The sequence below is a fragment of the Convolutriloba macropyga genome, chromosome 8 (assembly GCF_964194025.1).
Source record: "Convolutriloba macropyga chromosome 8, txConMacr16.3, whole genome shotgun sequence".
Classification (NCBI taxonomy): Eukaryota; Metazoa; Xenacoelomorpha; order Acoela; family Convolutidae; genus Convolutriloba; species Convolutriloba macropyga.
This window is the reverse complement of record NC_134475.1, coordinates 44,363,748-44,381,610: the sequence shown is the minus strand read 5'-3', so window position 1 is coordinate 44,381,610 and position 17,863 is coordinate 44,363,748. Positions and strand designations below refer to the sequence as shown.

Sequence of the window (17,863 nt, the reverse complement as noted above, 5' to 3'; positions counted from 1 at the left end):
ACCAGAAGAATCATTTCTCGAAAACCCCGTCCAAAAAGGAGTCGTCTGGATTTTTTCTCGCGAGTGAAAAATGCGAACTAATATTGTAATACCATCTAAAGCCACTCACAGTTCTTTAGACTTATTTGAAAAACCACCTTTGCTGGTAACATTTGATCAATCATTCGAGCAAAAAACAGGACCGCTTTATTCACCCTCAGGATCATCATTGGAATTTGAAGTTTTTGGTGATCGCAACAATTTTATTGACTTGCAAAAAATTTACCTGGAGATCAAGTGTCGAATACTTCAAACAGATGGAACGGATTTGCGCTACACAGCTGGTGACGCTAATGCCAGTGATCTTCCATATTTTGCTAATAATATCCTTCATTCACTTTTCGCCGACTGTACTGTTTCTGCAAATGGTATCAAAATTTCAACAGCTAATGGACACTATGCACACAAAAGTTTCATAGAAACTGAATTCTCTCACGGTACAGACGCAAAAAAAACCTGGCTAAAATGTCAGGGTTACGAGTATGAGGAAAACCGGGGCACTATTCCAGCAGCAATATCAGATATAAGAAAAAGAACAGTGCGACAATCCGCACGCATAACATTATATGGAAAGTTGGCGGTTGATTTCTTTTCATGTGAGTAACATTTGGTTAGTGGAGTTACGTTACGCATTTCAATGAGAAGATCTCAAGATGACTTTGCCGTCATCAGCGAAGACGCAGCGAAACACTACAAGGTTAAAATAGATGAGGCTAATTTATTTATCAGGAAGATGACAGTGTCAGATAATGTTTCTGGTGCAATCGAAAAGAAATTATTGAAAACTCCGGCAATTTACCGATACAATGAAGTCATTACTAAAACATTCTTGGCTACGACAGGCCAACAAAGCTGGAAACATGAGGATATTTTCACTAAAGAGCCAATCAGAAGAGTCATTGTTGCATTATGCGTTGGTACAGCATTCATCGGTACCAACACCGCTAATCCATTCCATTATCAAAAAATTGGTTTAAGAGAGATAACCATTTATCGAAATGGTTTTGCCACGGCTGGAACTCCAATGTCAACAACTGACAACAAGAGGTTGTACTACAATTCAATGAGCGCATTGGCTTATGTAGAAAATGGCCACGGAATTCCTCTAAGTGAGTTCGCAAACCATTATATAATGGTATTTGATCTGACCAGCACTCAAGAGGCAACTCATGACTTTATTCATCCAGAGCTCACAAATTCATCATTGTCTGTCGAACTCAAGTTTGATGCAGCATTAGCTCATAACGTTGAAATATTTTTTCTTGGGGAAAAAGCATCTACGATCTACATTGACTCTGCAAGAAACGCATCCAAAAACGCTTTCCCCATGATCACATACTAATGGACGAAGACCAAAATCATCTTCAAGTGAAAAAGTGTAAACACCTCAAATTCAAATTCAGAGGGGTTTATGCCGCTGACAATTATCCTCTGAACTTGCAGGCAAACACATTTATTATTGTTAATGCATCACGATCCAACTCTATTGGTACCCACTGGGTAGTGCTAGCTAAACGATATGCATACCCAATAATATATTTTGCAGATCCATTGGCTCTACCCTTGACTTCCTACAAGGATATTTCCAACCGTTTACAACAGTGTGAAGACTTGGAGATAATGATGGATATCATGGAACATAGAAGAGACATTCAGTCTCCATTGCAATCCTCAGACTCCCAGCTTTGTGGTTTATTTTGCATATATATTGTTCATTATTTTTATAGTGAGAAATTTCCATTTATACCTCATGTAAATGAATTAGAGTTTCTAGCTTTTGTAAAACATATGAAGTAATATTAAATTTAATTTTCAAACAACAACACTTTTTGAATATCAATTTTTACAAAGCTGAAAGGTTTTGAAAGAGTTTGAGGTTTCTCGCACAAAACTTCCGTGGCCACTAAGCAGAATATCCATTATCTGATAAAGAGTTGAGGAGTGTTCACCTAGCATAAGCTGGCAAAATCGTTTCAAAGTAACATCAGGGAGTGTAGAAGAACGTTTGTTGGCCGCAAAAGTACTAAGAGATTTCGAAGTTGTCTCACTCAATGGTGCTGGAAATTTTTTCTGGTTGTTCTTGGTAACTGCCGAAGTTGATTTTGAAAGGTACTCAACAGCAACATGTAGTCGTGAAATTACTGCACCACGTTTAACAAAGTTTTTTTGCGTAGGCTGAATAAGTAATTTGAAACAGTTAACGAGACATGGTATCACTGCAGGTACATAAAGAGAATCGAATATATTATCATCTTGCGAACCAAATTCATACATAACATGATAATGATTGGAGCCAAATGTGCAACCTTCGATAACTGTTGCGGATGAATGATAACCATACATAACTGTTGCGGATGAATGATAAGCAAATACTCAGGACTGTTTTCATACATTGCCTCAACCATAACGAACAAAAAACAAAGCTAATGAACTAACTATGAATGCATAAACAATGAAAGGAAGCGAATTCAAAAGGCATAAAAGAAATTATTCCGAATCTTCATTGAGTGTTACAGATGTTTTTGGTATCTTCTTTTGGCGCTGAGTTAGTGTTTTGCCGGCCCGTTTTGCTGGACGCTTCGAGTTATCAGTTGAATCTGCTTTTAGAAGTGAGTCGATCAAGCCAACTGGTTGATCAAGCTTTTGTTCTAGTTTTTCTATGTTCTGACATAGCAACCGAAACTCTCGCGCCAAAAGTGTAATTTTTTGATTGAAATCCCAATCGACCTGTTCACTATCACCCTTGAACAATTTCAAGGATAAGTAGGTGCCAGTGGTATGATAAGTCTTAACAGCAGCTTTAACAAGCTGTTTTTCATTGAGCAAGAGATCCAAATGAAAGTCGCTGTACTCAGCATCCTTAGATAAAACATTACTCATAATGCTGCATATATTGAGACAAACTGTATCAAAGTAATCTGAAATGATAAATGACTAATACCTTACCGTTTATTGGAATGTGAACAATTTAAAAACCCACGCCAACATGTCTAGACAAGATATCAGCTGAACAAACAAATCCACCCACCCTAGCGTGTAAACAAGTTTATACTCCTCTATATCAGCTCTGATGTTTATACGAAATACGAAATTCAAAAGATCGGAGAAAATATACCCTGCTGAATCAAGACCCATTCATTGTCATAATTGTCCGAGGCAATTTAAAATATTCCATTCACTAATGCAACATCGCCGGGCCAAGCATTATAAAGGCCATAGCAGAAAACAGTTTTACAAGTCCCGACCTTTAAATCTAAAAACTGACAAATTTTCATTAGCAATGGATAAACTAGCTCGCCTCCTGGAGTCTATTTATATTTCCCGAGAGCACCCCCGTTCAGCTTAAGTCAATATGACGTAATTCTATTTATAGACATGACGGAATAATGATGAAATGGTTAAGTCAAATAAACAAATCGATCAGCAACATTTTTTCACTCTTTCCGCCTTTGCTCTTTCTCATTGTTCAATATCAGATTTGTGAAAACTCTTCAGTTCTTTGGCATCTCATTACATTAGTGCTAGAGTATTTTGTTACAAAACCTTTCTCTGGAAATTGCTTCCAACTTTGAACCTGCTTTTCCTTTCAGTTGCATACTTACTGAACACAAACTTTCATTTCTGTTGTTTCTGGAATTGGTAATTGGCTCTGCTGTCTTCATAAAATTCTCTTTCGAAAGAAAACTTTTTGCTTTCTTACTGTTTAAATCCTGACAATTAGTAGAGAAGACCATCGCAATTGTTTATCCATCACTTGCAATATGGCTGCTGAATATTTAGAAATTGCTAATACGAGTGAGCGAGACACTCGAACTCTTTTGAGAATGTGTCACAACTTCAAAAATATTGTCCTTGTGAAAGAAAGCTTTGATGACAAGACAGGCACACGAAAAACAGCTTTATTATTCCAGTGAATTACATTGAGCCATTTCTCGAATATACCAAACAGAACGATTTTTTTCAGCTTACAAGAACGCCAGAAAAATCATTCAGACAAGAAGAGTCTCCATATGCCCATCGTATTATGGATGTATTACTCCAATTCAAACAAAAAAGCAAGATGTGAGAAAATTGGCAAAACGAACAAAAAAACTTTTTGCGGACTACGATCATGATTGCATTGAAGTTTGGGAGAATCAACTGGGACAGCTAGAAGAAGTTGAGCATTTTTTGGAATTTCGATCATTTTTGGAATTTTGATCAATCTCAGTTGCCAAGTGAAGAAACAACAACCCGGGAAAAAAGCCTCTCGTTGCTCTCCAACAATTTTTTTGATGATGTCAGCATTGATGAAACACCGCCATTGGATCAATGTTATGCCCCCGTCAAGAAGGCGATCAAATTATCTCGACTCTAAAACACGAAAAAAAACATTCTTCAAACTTATTGTAGAAATCGAAGTTTGTATTTGTTGTTGTTCCCTTTTCTTACATGAAAACTTTGTGTTTGTATCTTGAAACCAGTTATTAATTTAAATTTATCTCATGATTCATCTAAAAACAAGATTTAACATAAAAATTTGTAGGACTAAGCTGTTGTTAAAAATCTCAACTATGTGAAGCATTGCTATAAACAAATATGCAAAAGTAGACCGGGCTATAATAATAAGTACCAGTTGAAGCTTGGATTCTTTGATATCATGACAAACAATCAATAAACAATTCTCACAAGTTGCTAGTATGCGGTATCAAAATTGAGAAAAACTTGGGTAGACAAACAAGTAGTAAAACTGATCGCCTACGCTGAATCAACAAAAACTAGACAAACAGGTAGACAAATGAACTTGTGTTATTGACACAACAGTCTGGAAGACTTGCTGCTCTCAACCATTCTTTGTGGAACAGTAGCTTTCAGTTCTAAAAGTAAACAAAAAAGACGCGAACTCTGATTGGATGAGAGAGATGTAAAAATGTGGACCAACTAACCCAAGATTTTTCTCATTTGCTTTTTGCCTTTACTTTTAAATCAATTCATCTAAACTTTTCTTCATAATTGTTCTCCAAAACACTCACAAAACTTTCCACAAATATATTTTCTCCAGCATTCGCTATCTTACTGTCTTATATTTCTTGCTTTTCGAATTGCTGCAATGAATTCTGAAAAGTGTACTGTTTGTCAGAAAAAGCTATCGGATAAACGCAGCCTACGTCGGCACATGCAGGCAGTACATAAACAATATGTACAAACAAACTTATTCACTTGCGATGAGTGTGCATTTGCTCATGAAAAAGTCGTGGAGCTCGAGGCACATATGGAACAACAGCACAATTCAAACCGCCCCCGATATTGTCTATATTGCAACAAGTTCTTTGACGAGAACCTCAAATACATGGAGCATATGAACAATAATCATGGACTACCAGTATGGAACGCTGACGTAGAAAACAATCGGAATTGTGGCATTCTTCACACCGAACAAGCATTCAATGGAGTGCTGAGAACCTACGACATACCAGTGAGTCAACATGAAATAGACTTGCTAAGTTTTATGAGGAGCAAGCGCGATGAGATTGAAAAAATTGTTCAACTCAACACCCAAACTCATGCACAAAAACTACAATTCAGTGCAAAGATAGAACTGATTAAGCCCTCAGGCGATGAAAGCTAAAACAGTCAACCAGACCGGATAAAAATTTTTGCCAACTCAAAAATGCAACGCGTTGACTTCACAGGATTGAGCAATCCGTGTTTCTCTGGAATGGTTGAACAAATGCTTCTCGCATTGAACAACTTCGCTTCGTATGGAAGCGGGTGGACAGTAGATGGAATTGACAATGTAGAAATACGGTTTGTCCGAACAAAACCGATCGCTGCATCATCCTTTTTAGCACTTCCAGGTGACCTGGCTAGATGTAGGTATCTGCTTAACATTCGGAATCGACAGGATGAGAAATGCTTCCTCTACTGCTACACCGCTCAATACCATAACACCATTGGACCCAAACTATTTTCTGACAATACATCCTGGCGACAGAAAACAAACCCCATAATGTATGGACCGGAAAACCCCAGAGCAAAGCAACCCGTTGGAACATATGATGCCAATGGCTTTCCATCAAATGGAAAAATTTGAGCAGCTGAACAATGTTCGTGTCAATGTTTTCAGACACTCGAACAACAAGTTGATACCGTTTCGCATTTCAAAAAATCAAAATTTCAGCTTCGACCTCGATCTGCTCTTGCTAAGTGATGGAACAATGCATCACTATGTCCTTATCACCAACATCAAAGGACTAATTCACAAGTACAAGCAGATAATTCAACGCGCAGACAATCATTTATGTCGCAATTGTTTCCACCTCAGTACTTCACTAGGTAGACATGAAAAGCATGAACAAATTTGTCATCAGAACACTCAGGCAAAAATAAGAATGCCAAAAACTGAGCAGCGAAACTTTGAATTCAAAAATGTTCAAGCCCCGGTGGTTTGCCACAATTGTTGGTTTTTTTTTATCTCGAGTCAATTATTGAACCCGTTGCTGGCAGTAGTCAGGAAAACTCAGTAACAAAAGCGCTGGAAGAGCACAAACCATGTAGCTATGCTCTTCTTTTTGTTGCCCTGGATCAAAAAAAAAACCTTTCTTCTTTGATATAAAAAGCGGACCGAATGTGATGAAAGATTTTGTCAAGACACTTGAAAGAATTGCTAAGGATATTTATGATATGAAGCAACAACACAAAAACTTTTCCGGTGAAGTAACAACACCCAAGCAAGACGCTACCTTGTGTTGGATATGTGACACCGAGTTGAACAAAAGCGCTCAAGATCCAACCGTAATAGACCATTGTCATTTCACTGGAAAATTTTTAGGATGGGCTCACGCACAGTGTAACTTGAAACGCAGAACTCTCAACTACACTCCCCTCTTCGCCCACAACTTAGCAAATTATGATCTTCACCATGTAGTACTGGCACTACAGAACATAAATGAGAGGAACACAATTTCGATTGTACCCAGCACAAGCGAAAAATTCATCTCGTTGCAAATAGGAGTTCACATCAAAACAACTCAAAACAAAAAAGGTGTGTGGACCAGTCAATATGAATACATCAGACTTCTGGACTCTATTAAATTCATGAACACTTCACTTGACAGGTTGGTGCAGAACCTGCCAGCAGACCAATTCAACATGCTTGAACAACATTTCGAAAATTGGCCCGAGTCATCAGTCAAACTGTTGAAACAAAAGGGTTCGTTCCCTTATTGCTATATAGACAATTTCGAAAAACTTCAGGAGCCTCAGCTTCCTCCACGCAATTTGTGGTCAAATAGCTTGCTTGCAGCAGTATGAAGTCACAGTAACTGAAGATGAATACGCAAGGGCAGTTGAAGTATTCAATTTATCCAAGTGTCAGAACATTGGGGAGTACTACAACTTGTACTTGAAAACAGATGTTTTTCTTCTCGCTGCTGTAGTTCTATGCTTCCGGAAGGTATGCTATGAGACATATGGACTGGATTGTTGTCAATACTACACGGCATCTAACTTGTCAGGTGATGCCATGCTGAAAATCTGCAACCACGAACTCCATCTTCTTACAGAGAGAGAACATCTCTATATGGTGGGGAGCTTGATAAGAGGAGGTGTGAGCTCAGTATACAGCATGCGACTTTTTAGGGCAAACAATAAGTTTCTGCCGGACTACAAGCCGAAGAATATTTCTTCGTTCATTGTAATGATTGATGCAAATAACCTCTACGGTTCAATCATGGAAAAGTTCCCGCTTCCTCTTCGTGAGTTTGAATTATTTGACAAGAGCGAATGTACGGACGCAAATGCACAGGAAATATTGAATCGAATCTTGAAAACACCGGACGATGATGAAATAGGATATATTGTTGACGTAGATTTCAGTTATCCAGATAGCTTGCATGACCTTCACTCAGATTTTCCATTGGCACCCACAAAAGAAGCAATAAATGAATGCTGGCTGAGTGAATATCAAAGCAATTTATTAGAAGAGATGCAAATCAAAAAACCGCCTCAGGTTAAAAAGCTCATTCAGACGCTTTTTGATAAACAGAACTATACACTGCACTATCAAACGCTGAAACTCTATGTTGAATTGGGATTGGTAGTAACTAAGCTTCATCGAGTGCTATCATTCAGACAAGAAAAAGGGTTGGCCCCCTACGTGAAACTGAATACGGAAAAACGGAAGCAGGCAAAGAATATATTTGAAGAGGATTTTTTTCAAATTGATGGTCAACTCATCGTTTGGAAAAACCTGTGAGGGTAAACGCAACCGTTTGAATATCAAGTTGATCCGCACTGAAGAAGAAACTTTGAAGTGGACAGAAAAACCTGAGTATCAGTCGTCGCAGATCATTAGTGAAGATCTTGTTACTGTATGTCTTCAGCAATCGGAATTACTTTGGGACAAGCCAACAATAGTAGGTGCCTGTATATTGGATTTGGCGAAGAAGTTCATGTTCGAGTTCCACTACAAAGTCATGAAGAAAAACTTTGATTGTAATTTGCTTTATTCAGACACAGACTCTTTTGTGTATGAAGTGCGCTCGAGAGACTTTTTTGCGGAACTACAGCGGAAAAAATCGGTCGCTGAACAGTTTGATTTTTCAAACTTCCCATCTCAACACCCATTGTACAGCAGGGAGAATGCCCGTGTCACGTTGAAATTCAAAGATGAGATGGGAAGCAAGCCAATTGCAGAGTTCTGTGGACTGAAGCCTAAGCTGTATTCTATCAAGCTCGCCGAAGTTAAGTATAATTCTTTTTCACTACCACTACTGCACCATACATACAAAGACATTCAACAAAAGCAAGCATATGCTAGACGTTAACATACAACTAAATTTTTTACTGCAGGCAGGAAGACCACAGAATGAATTGGAAACAAAACAAGTTTTTTTCAGGTCCCGCTAAGCAGTCAGCAAAAGGAGTCACAAAAGATGCACGCCGCAATATGACACATGAGTTGTACAAAAGAACTCTCTTGGGGGGTGAGGTGGTGCGTTTGTTCAACACCCGAATAGCATCCAGCAACCACAGGCTTCACACGATTGTTGTCAACAAGAAGTCGCTGTCAGGCTACGATGACAAACGTTTCATCTTGAGTGACCAAGTTTCAACGCTGCCCTATGGTCACAGTGCAATAAGAGAAGACATGTTTTTCCGGGCAATTGTGAATGAACCTGATTGGGGCCCAGATGATTTTAGCGAAAGCGAGCAAGAAAGCGTGCAGCAGGCCCAGGATAGCTCGCTGCAGGCCCAGGATAGCTCGCAGCAGGCCCAGGATAGCTCGCTGCAGGCCCAGGATAGCTCGCAGCAGGCCCAGGATAGCTCGCAGCAGGCCCAGGATAGCTCGCAGCAGGCCCAGGATAGCTCGCTGCAGGCCCAGGATAGCTCGCAGCAGGCCCAGGATAGCTCGCAGCAGGCCCAGGATAGCTCGCAGCAGGCCCAGGATAGCTCGCAGCAGGTCCAGGATAGCTCGCAACCGGTAAAAAACAAAAAGCAGCAGAAAAACAAGCACCAAACACAACAGTCAGCAAACATTCCACAAACTAATAGCATTCTGAACACAAGTTTCAACTCAATTCCCGACCCAGGTTTTCACCAGCGAAATTATAGCGAGGATGAATTGAATGAATATTTGGTAGATTTTGACAACCTGTCAGAGTTTTCGGACAGTGGTTCCTCTACGGACGCAGCTTGCGATGGTTTTATACTAAGTCAAGCGGTAGAATCAGATACAGAGAGACAACAAGTTCAGCAAATGGCTCTACCAGATCACAGACAAAACAAAAGGAAAAGGCAAAACATGAAAAAGGCTGGAAACTCAGAGGCGAAAAAACGCCGAGCTGTGATAATGGACTCAAGTAGCGAAGATGAATAAACTAATACGTACCTCATTGATGTAGTAGATTTCGTTGCTTCTCTTCATCTTGGCTATGGAATTACGAAAAAGGTAGTTCACTTCACCCCCGGTGAAGCTAAACAAAACCTTTTCCCCTCGCTCATCTAATACCTTTAATTTTTTTATATATACTGTGGCACTCGTAAATTTTTGTGATGGTGGTGCTTGTGAATCAAGTTGGTTTCCGAGGTACTAAATCGGTCATCACAACCCCGAGTGCCTAGGTTGATCAAACGTGGCTCTTCCCCCTTCAGTCCCTGGTGTACTTTAGGCCTGGTGATGTCTAATTTATACTTCATATATATATATATATATATATATATATATATATATATATATATATATATATATATAATAGCTCAATGGAGTTATGGTAATTGACGCTGTTGCTAAACGTTCTAAAAGCAAGTGTTGAGCACAAAACACACTGACACACATTGAGAGAGACAGTTTTTTAAAAGCTTGCAATATATTCAAGTATCACAGCCAGATTCTTCAAAAAGCCAAAGTTGCTACTCTTTATCCAGTTCATATAAATAAAGGAATGATATAAACAGAAAAAAAACCGGATAGAGCATATAGTTCCCACCCTTAACCCAGGCAATAACAAGTTTTTCTTACTCAATGGTTGCGTAGAGTGATATGAAGTTGTCCGTTTGCACCCTCTTGAATAACTCGATCTTGAATATCAAAAATCCTCGGATTCCTGCACTTTCCACAGTGGCAAATATGGAGGTCGATTACACTTCTGTTGAGACAGAAAACCACTTTTCTCAAGTTTCTGATTGAACCTAAAAATTTTTATCACGTTCCTCAAATGATTTTAGGAACTTCATAAGTCGTCCAATTTCAATCATCGGTGTTCTCCGTTTCAGTATTTAATCTGTATTAGGAATTTTTTTAATGATTAGGAGTTTTTGGAAGAACGTCTTTTTTCCAAAATTAACAAGAAACTTGCTGTTGACCTATTGAGAATTTCTGATATTGCAAAAAAAACGTAGTTTTCATATATATTAAGCAAAAAATCGTTATAACTTACTTGGTTTGCTACTTGATTCTACCATTAGTTCCTGTTTATCGTTCATTCACTCTGACTGAAACAGCATTAGTATCATAACAAAAAGAATTGATCGTTGAGCTCAACTTATTTTTTAGACAGCAATTCTAAAATCACTTTGACAAATTTTAAAATTCTGCACAACAAATACAATCAAAAATTATAGCCCCCCCCAAAAAAAAAATATTTACAATGATGGGGGGCTTTGCAAAAAATTGTTATCTGACCACTAAGCTGGGGGGGCTATAAAGAAAAATCCAAATAAATCAGAAGCTTTATCGTTTGTACCCCGTCCCAATGGGGAAATTAAAAATATTCAGAACTAAAACTCAGACTTACGTAATAAGAACGTTGATCTCCTCTTGTATTCTGCTGGATGTAGTAGAATATCAAAACATCAGTTGATCGACCCGCAGTTGAGAGTTCTGCTGGATGTAGTAGAATATCAAAACATCAGTTGATTGAACAACACAGTTGAGAATTTTTCAGAAAAAATTTGGCAATTATTTTTCATGAGTCCTGCTTTGATGAAAAAATATTTATACTATAATTTGTTTCTAAAAATATTAGCTGATATTTGTTGAAATATTTGGTTTATAGGTTTATGTTGAATTTTTAGTTTCAGATAGTAAAAGTCTCCCGAAACAATTCTTTATCTGTTCACAAGAAAAAAATTACAAGAGAGACTTTCACTGTTGAGCAAAACACAAAATTAAAAAAATTGCCAACTTTTTATTTGAATGTTCAAGCAGGCTGATTGTAAAAAGAGCTGAATATATAGGAAGCAATAACTGGCAAGCTGAGTATATAGGAAGCAAAATAACTGACAAGCTGGGTCGGAAATAGTCAAATTTACAAATGATAGCTATCTTGAAATATTCAACCAGGGATTTCTTATTTGCAACAGCAGGACTTCAGTTTTTTTAACCAAAACATCGTAAAATTATCACAGCTTTGATCCCCCTTACCTCCTCTTTCATCTGCCGAAAATTAAGTTTTTTGAAGTAGGGGGGTTTCCAGAAAAATTGAGATAAATCCAGAAATTCTAATGTAATATTAAGTAAAAGTTAGGCTAGGGGAAGCTTTAATATACGTATGCCTTTATAGCTCAGCCAGTATAGCGTGGTAATTGCCATAGTTCTTTTGTTTAGCACTGAGAAAGCAGAGAGTAATGGCGTCACTTTGTCTAGCACGACTGAGTAATATGGCGGGAAAGTTAGCAAAAGTTGCAAAGAGTTTGAACTAGTTTATAGCACCGAAGAATGAAATAGCCGAATAAAGCACCAAAGATTTGAATCAAATCAAAAATTAGGCGGGATGCCAGGGGGCGTTGTAAACTTACAAAAAAATTTGCGTTGCAAAAAATGTCCCAAAAGTGTCCCCCCTACGGTGGACACTTTATGCATTCCAATCTTAATACATAGTGTCCCCCCCCGTTGAGACCCCTGTCAGCTTTTTATACTACTATCATGGCATACTTAGCTGCATAAACTCAGATGATTCTGATTGGGTGAGAAAATAAAACTGTATTTTGAATACTTCCGATTCAAGCAGAGAATAATTTATCCCTGACTTCAAGCAAACAACAATAACTCAATCCATAAAACCTAGTGATGTTTTAAGCAATTTTAAATTAGGTCGTTGCTCTCAATTGAAGAGCATTGTGACATATTATTCACCTCAGTTGGTCGGAGACATCTCTAACAGTTACCGAAAGTTTATCTTATGTACTTCAATTTTAACTGGTATTTTTTTTTCATTGCCTTGGCCGAAGACCAATGATGAAAAGTTCAACTACTTTTATAATTAAATAAAATGTACAATGCATCAGCAAAAAGAATGGCTTTAAAATTCATTGTTGATACGAAAAAAATTTTTTGATATAAATACTGCATTTGAGAAACAAGCAGATGTTTTCCCCATAAATTGTTATACCAATACCAGAGAATTCAATTTTTGAAAGCAGTGCGAGTAATTTTTTTATAAAATAAGGAAAACTAAAAAAAACTGATAATTATTTGATGAAGATTGATGAGTTTTGCTTACCATGGGTATTTGAGCATCTAAGATGTTCGAACTGATTAACACTTCAGCTGCATGTTTTTCATTTTACCAAAAAATTTATTATTTTGATTTTTGATGTCATTTTACACACTGATGTTTATTATATGGACAAAGAAAGATGAAACGTTGCAGAAAGGAAAGATGAGACGTTGCAAAAAATTTTGCTTTAAAATGGTCTTTACTTGCTAAAAAAAAAGAACATTTTCAGAAAAACTTGAGATCATTCGAAGCTCAGTAGTTTATTTTCTGAGCAGTCGCCAAATTATTAGACGAAGGCCATTAGATTTTGGGAATAAATCTTTACAGTAGAACTTGATATCATCGAAAATAGAACGTTAAGGCGTTAAGAATTTTACAGTAGCCCATTTGTTTTATTTAAAGGACTTCACTTTCTCAATTTTTCATCAACTTCCACCAAATTTCAATAACTGCCATGTTTACACTTGGGCTTGCAAACTTGAGCAAGATCAGTATACTTTCAGTTTATTACAGTTTACTTACAGTTTATTTCCTACTATTTAAAAACGATCCTCTCCTTAATATACTGCTTAAAAACAAGCACTTCCTATGTCGAAAAAACGATCAAAACCGTTCAGGACGAACAAAAAACATAAGGGTTTTGACCCTTTTTCCCTAAAAATTCCGATCAAAAACTATCATTTCTTATGTTTTCTTTGGGTAAAATTTCAACAAGGGTAAGGAAAATGCTTGGCCATGAAATCGCAAAAAAGATTGGTCTGTACAAGGTATTAAAAATAGTAAGAAAAATCAATTTATCTTCAATTTTGCAGTCACGGTCAGACTTTCGTTAAGCTTGTTCAAAGAAGAAGTGCGCCGCAAAGCATTGTCTAAAATTAGCCAGTCCCAGATCCAGATTAAACGCAATTTTTTGTAATTTCTTGGCTTATATTCTCGATTTTTTGTTGTCGGCTAAATGTCAAATAGCACATTTAGCGTCGTCAAGAATTCGAAAGATATGTTTTCCCAGATTTTGAAAGAGAATAGCCGAGGATGAGGTGTACGGCTCAAGACATGTAGGGTAATGGCCAGACCGATTCTGGTCGCAGACAGTGGTCCTGTGCAACCAAACTCGATAATTTGGATAAAATTCGAGCGCACTCCCTGTCTGATCAATACCTATTTTTGGTCTGTTCGGTGTCGCCAATGCCCTTATTGTGGTCTGTTCTATGTGGCCAATAGGCACATTCGTGCCTGTTTGATATTCGCAATAACCACATTTTGTTGTGTTTTTCTCTTTGTTCTGGTCACTCACTACCCATATCCAAGGCTCAGAGGTTCCACCGAAACAAAAGCCGCTCCTCTGCAAAAAAGTATAAATATGTACTGATTTGACTGTTCTGTTAGATAAGAGCTTATCGTTGGGTAACAAACCTTGTTACGTAGATGCTTAGAATATTTCTATAAAATACTTTGTTAGCATTGCAATGGTCTTTAAATTGACGGTTGTTGCATTGAAAACAAAAAACTCAATCACTTGTCGGTATGTTCTCGCATAGTTTTTCAGTCTTGATAAGGCTCGCGAGCTGATCGTTCTGATTAACAAGTAAGTAATTAGATGACCAAATTTGGATAATCTATACGATTCTTGTAAGACCCTGTTGTATAAAATATCTCGCAGCCCGGCCCGAGGTTAACCGTAATTAGCTGCCCGGGTCAAATGTCCTCCCTAAAATCCTCCCATTTTGTTGTAAGAGGGGGGGGATAATTTGTCTATGGGGGATAAATTGATGTAAGAGTGTGGGGGTAATTTGTTCAGAGGGGGTAAAATGATGTAAGAGTTGGGCTGCAATGGGAGGACTTTTGAGGAATTACCCCCCTTATCGGGAAAAGAGTGTAAAAGTGTAGTTTTAAAGTCCGACAGAGGTAAGATTGGGGATCAATCCTCACTGCCATTTTCGGCTTTTATATTTCAAAATTACACTCTTATATTTACACTCTTACACACTTAATTAAGCGGAGAAATAAGGGTGTAATTTTTCCATTTTAACATTCTTTTCCCTCCTTTCCCCGTTATTTTTGGGGAAAATCTTGCGACCGGGAGGTGTTTTGGTGGTGCCTTCTATGGTAGCGGTTGTTACTGGGGTGAAACTAGTGTTGTTTAGACTCGGTCTGAGAAGATGACACCATTAGTGGAGAGAAAGACATCACTGGAAATCAGGAAAAGCGACCTGGAGGAAGCTCTCAAACAGCTAGACACCAAACAAACTGGATTCATGTAAGACGCTCATTTTTCGTTTTAAAAAACAAAGACTTTTCAGAATCATGCCTGCAATTGTTTTTTTTTAACCTGAGGTACAGAAATTTATTTCTGATGGATAATGTTTTGATTTATTTTGCAGATTTTTTCTTGACGTTTAGAGTTTCGCCATTTTCCTTACACCATAATGAATATCTATTACATGCGAGACACCAAATTCATTTTCCAGGAAGGGGCGGGGTGTACACCCCTAGGAGTTAGACACATTGTCTCGACCACTCTTTTCGATTCATAAAACCCTGAGAACCACAGGCCAGTCTTGTAACAAAAAGACTCGCAACTTAAAGCAGAAATTTTTATCTTTCAACACCCAGCATCCATCGATTGCAGGGTTAATTATGATTTTTAAAACAATTGAGCGGCTGACCTGAACAACAAATTGTTTATTTTAGTAATGAGATGGACAGAATAAACAGCTGGTATGAGCTGGAGCTTCAGAAACTGCGTGAACAACTTCAATCAGCTGAGGACGAATTGGTTAAATTAAATCAATGTTAACTTTTACCGGAATGAGAATCTAGTTTTGAATAAAACAGGAAGGATTTACAGAACTTTACAGGTGGATTTTATTTCACGGAAATTTCTTTATTCCTTAAACGTTGTCTTTTTCATACATTGAAAAAAGAGGTGTTCGCTGTGTTAAATTATGAAAAATGCCCTAGTCCAGACCTAGACGTATGAAAAGACACAAATAGTCTAATGGGGGGAGGGGTCAGTATTGACCAAAAATACACAGTTGAGTTTCTTAATTAAAGTCCAGCAAAACTCTTTTCATGGGCCCAGCAAAAGTCTTTTCGTGGGAATTTATGGTCGAGCAGAGTCTTTTCATGAGTCGAGCAAAAGCCATTTAGTAGTGATTTTGGGTCTAGCATGGTCTTTTCATGAGTCCAGCAAAGGTCTTTCATATAAGTCTGCAAGTTTCGGAAAAATTATCTTTTTTTGTTTGTTGCTGCACGTAATGAAGCAGCAACGGAGTAAAGCCAAACAGCATTGCGACACTGCAGTCCCACTTAAAACATAGTTGGAAAACTGCCAAAGGTCTAAAGAGAATCTAATGAATAAGATAAAGCAGTTATCGCAGATGTACTATATTACCAAAATACTTGATTAAATGAAACTAGGTAGTTTAATTATAATGACCTTCTTCGCATTGGCCATGATGAAAATGTGGTGTTATTCAGTTGTTTCCCACCCAAAGTTATTAGTTATCATATTTTTCAAAAGCATATTTTCGACAGATTGGTGGTTCTTCAGAATTGCGAAGTGAAAGATTATACATGCTGACTACACTATAAGCAATAGTGAGGAATAAAAATGCACATAAAATTTTGGAGGCAAAAATGCAGACCCATGGTTTTGACCTGGTCAAAAAAGACCCGTGAAAAGACATTCTCTTGATTTATGGTCTGACTTGTACTCGACCCAAGGTTTTCCTCAAAAATTTTGGTCGAGGAAAATCCCAGAGCCCAAGTTTGGTCGAGCAAAACTCCAGCCTAACTTTTTGGGTCCAGCCAATGTCCAGTGAGACAAAACCTGGGCCGAACAAAATTCCAGCGTAAATTTTTGGGTCGAGCAAACGTCCAGAGTGACAAAATTTATGTCGAGAAAAAGTCCAGGCGATTGATAAAACCTAGCAAAGTTCTTTTCAAAGCTCTTTTGGGTCAAATAATCGCTTTGCAAATATTAAATTTTCTATAGATTGGTAGCCATCTTATAAGTAACAAAATGCATGTGGATGTCGAGAATACAATGAGAGGAAATGATGAGTAATCTGAACCCGATGTACTACATAACTTGTTGATATTTACTTCGTTGAGTTGGCCTAAGTTTCAGAGCATCAATATCGTTCGTATACTTCCTTTTAGGACAATCTATCAAGCGCGTGCGGTCGACTCTCGCAACAAAAAACTCCATCCGAGCTCTTGGCAATGCAGCGAAACAGACAGAACCTCGAATCGATTCGAAGGGACAGAATGCACACCTCAAAAGGGGGACAATTCTCGAAAGCTTTCATCTATTCCTACTTTTCCCAAATTCCAAAGGATGTCTGGATGACTCCGATTAGTAGCCAGTGGAGACGGATGATCCGATCTGCTGCAGAGGTCCCTCCTGTGAGGGAGTCTAAGTCTAAACGCAAATGAAGTGAAGAAACAAAGTGTAAACCAAATGCAACCGGTGTTCTGTTCCCACCGCCTTCTAGCACCCCACGCGTTATTATATATCCAGTTAGGGGTATTTCCCATTTAACTCCCCCAGCTTAGTGATCAGATAACGTATAGCCCCACACCATAAGTAACCACGCCATAAGGGGGTATGATTTTGTGGGGGGGGCTATAATAGGAAAGACCCCAAACTACTATGTAAAATTAGCATATGCTTTTAAGTCCAATAAATTTTATACTCTAGGAGGTCGGGGTGGTTATACACTACCCAGGTTTAGGTGCGCGACCCTAGACCGCTCTGATCAGACCATTTTGGTCGCACACTGGTGGCGTGGTGCGACCCAAAATGCATGGTCTGAGAAACGCTGGAGTCGCACGAAAGT

The 17,863-nt window shown here is 38.1% G+C and overlaps 1 protein-coding gene across 1 annotated transcript in view; it reads left to right on the top strand.

Annotated features, from left to right (window-relative positions):
* The window catches only part of LOC142344140 (uncharacterized), a 29,626-nt gene extending 11,992 nt beyond the window's left edge, over nt 1-17,634 (top strand). The window contains exons 4-6 of the mRNA XM_075395664.1: nt 15,164-15,276; nt 15,711-15,795; nt 17,184-17,634. Of these exons, the coding sequence (XP_075251779.1) occupies nt 15,164-15,276; nt 15,711-15,795; nt 17,184-17,459 (474 nt within the window). The 3' untranslated portion in view covers nt 17,460-17,634. The remainder of the gene's footprint in view (nt 1-15,163; nt 15,277-15,710; nt 15,796-17,183) is intronic.
* Nucleotides 17,635-17,863: the final 229 nt, after the last annotated feature.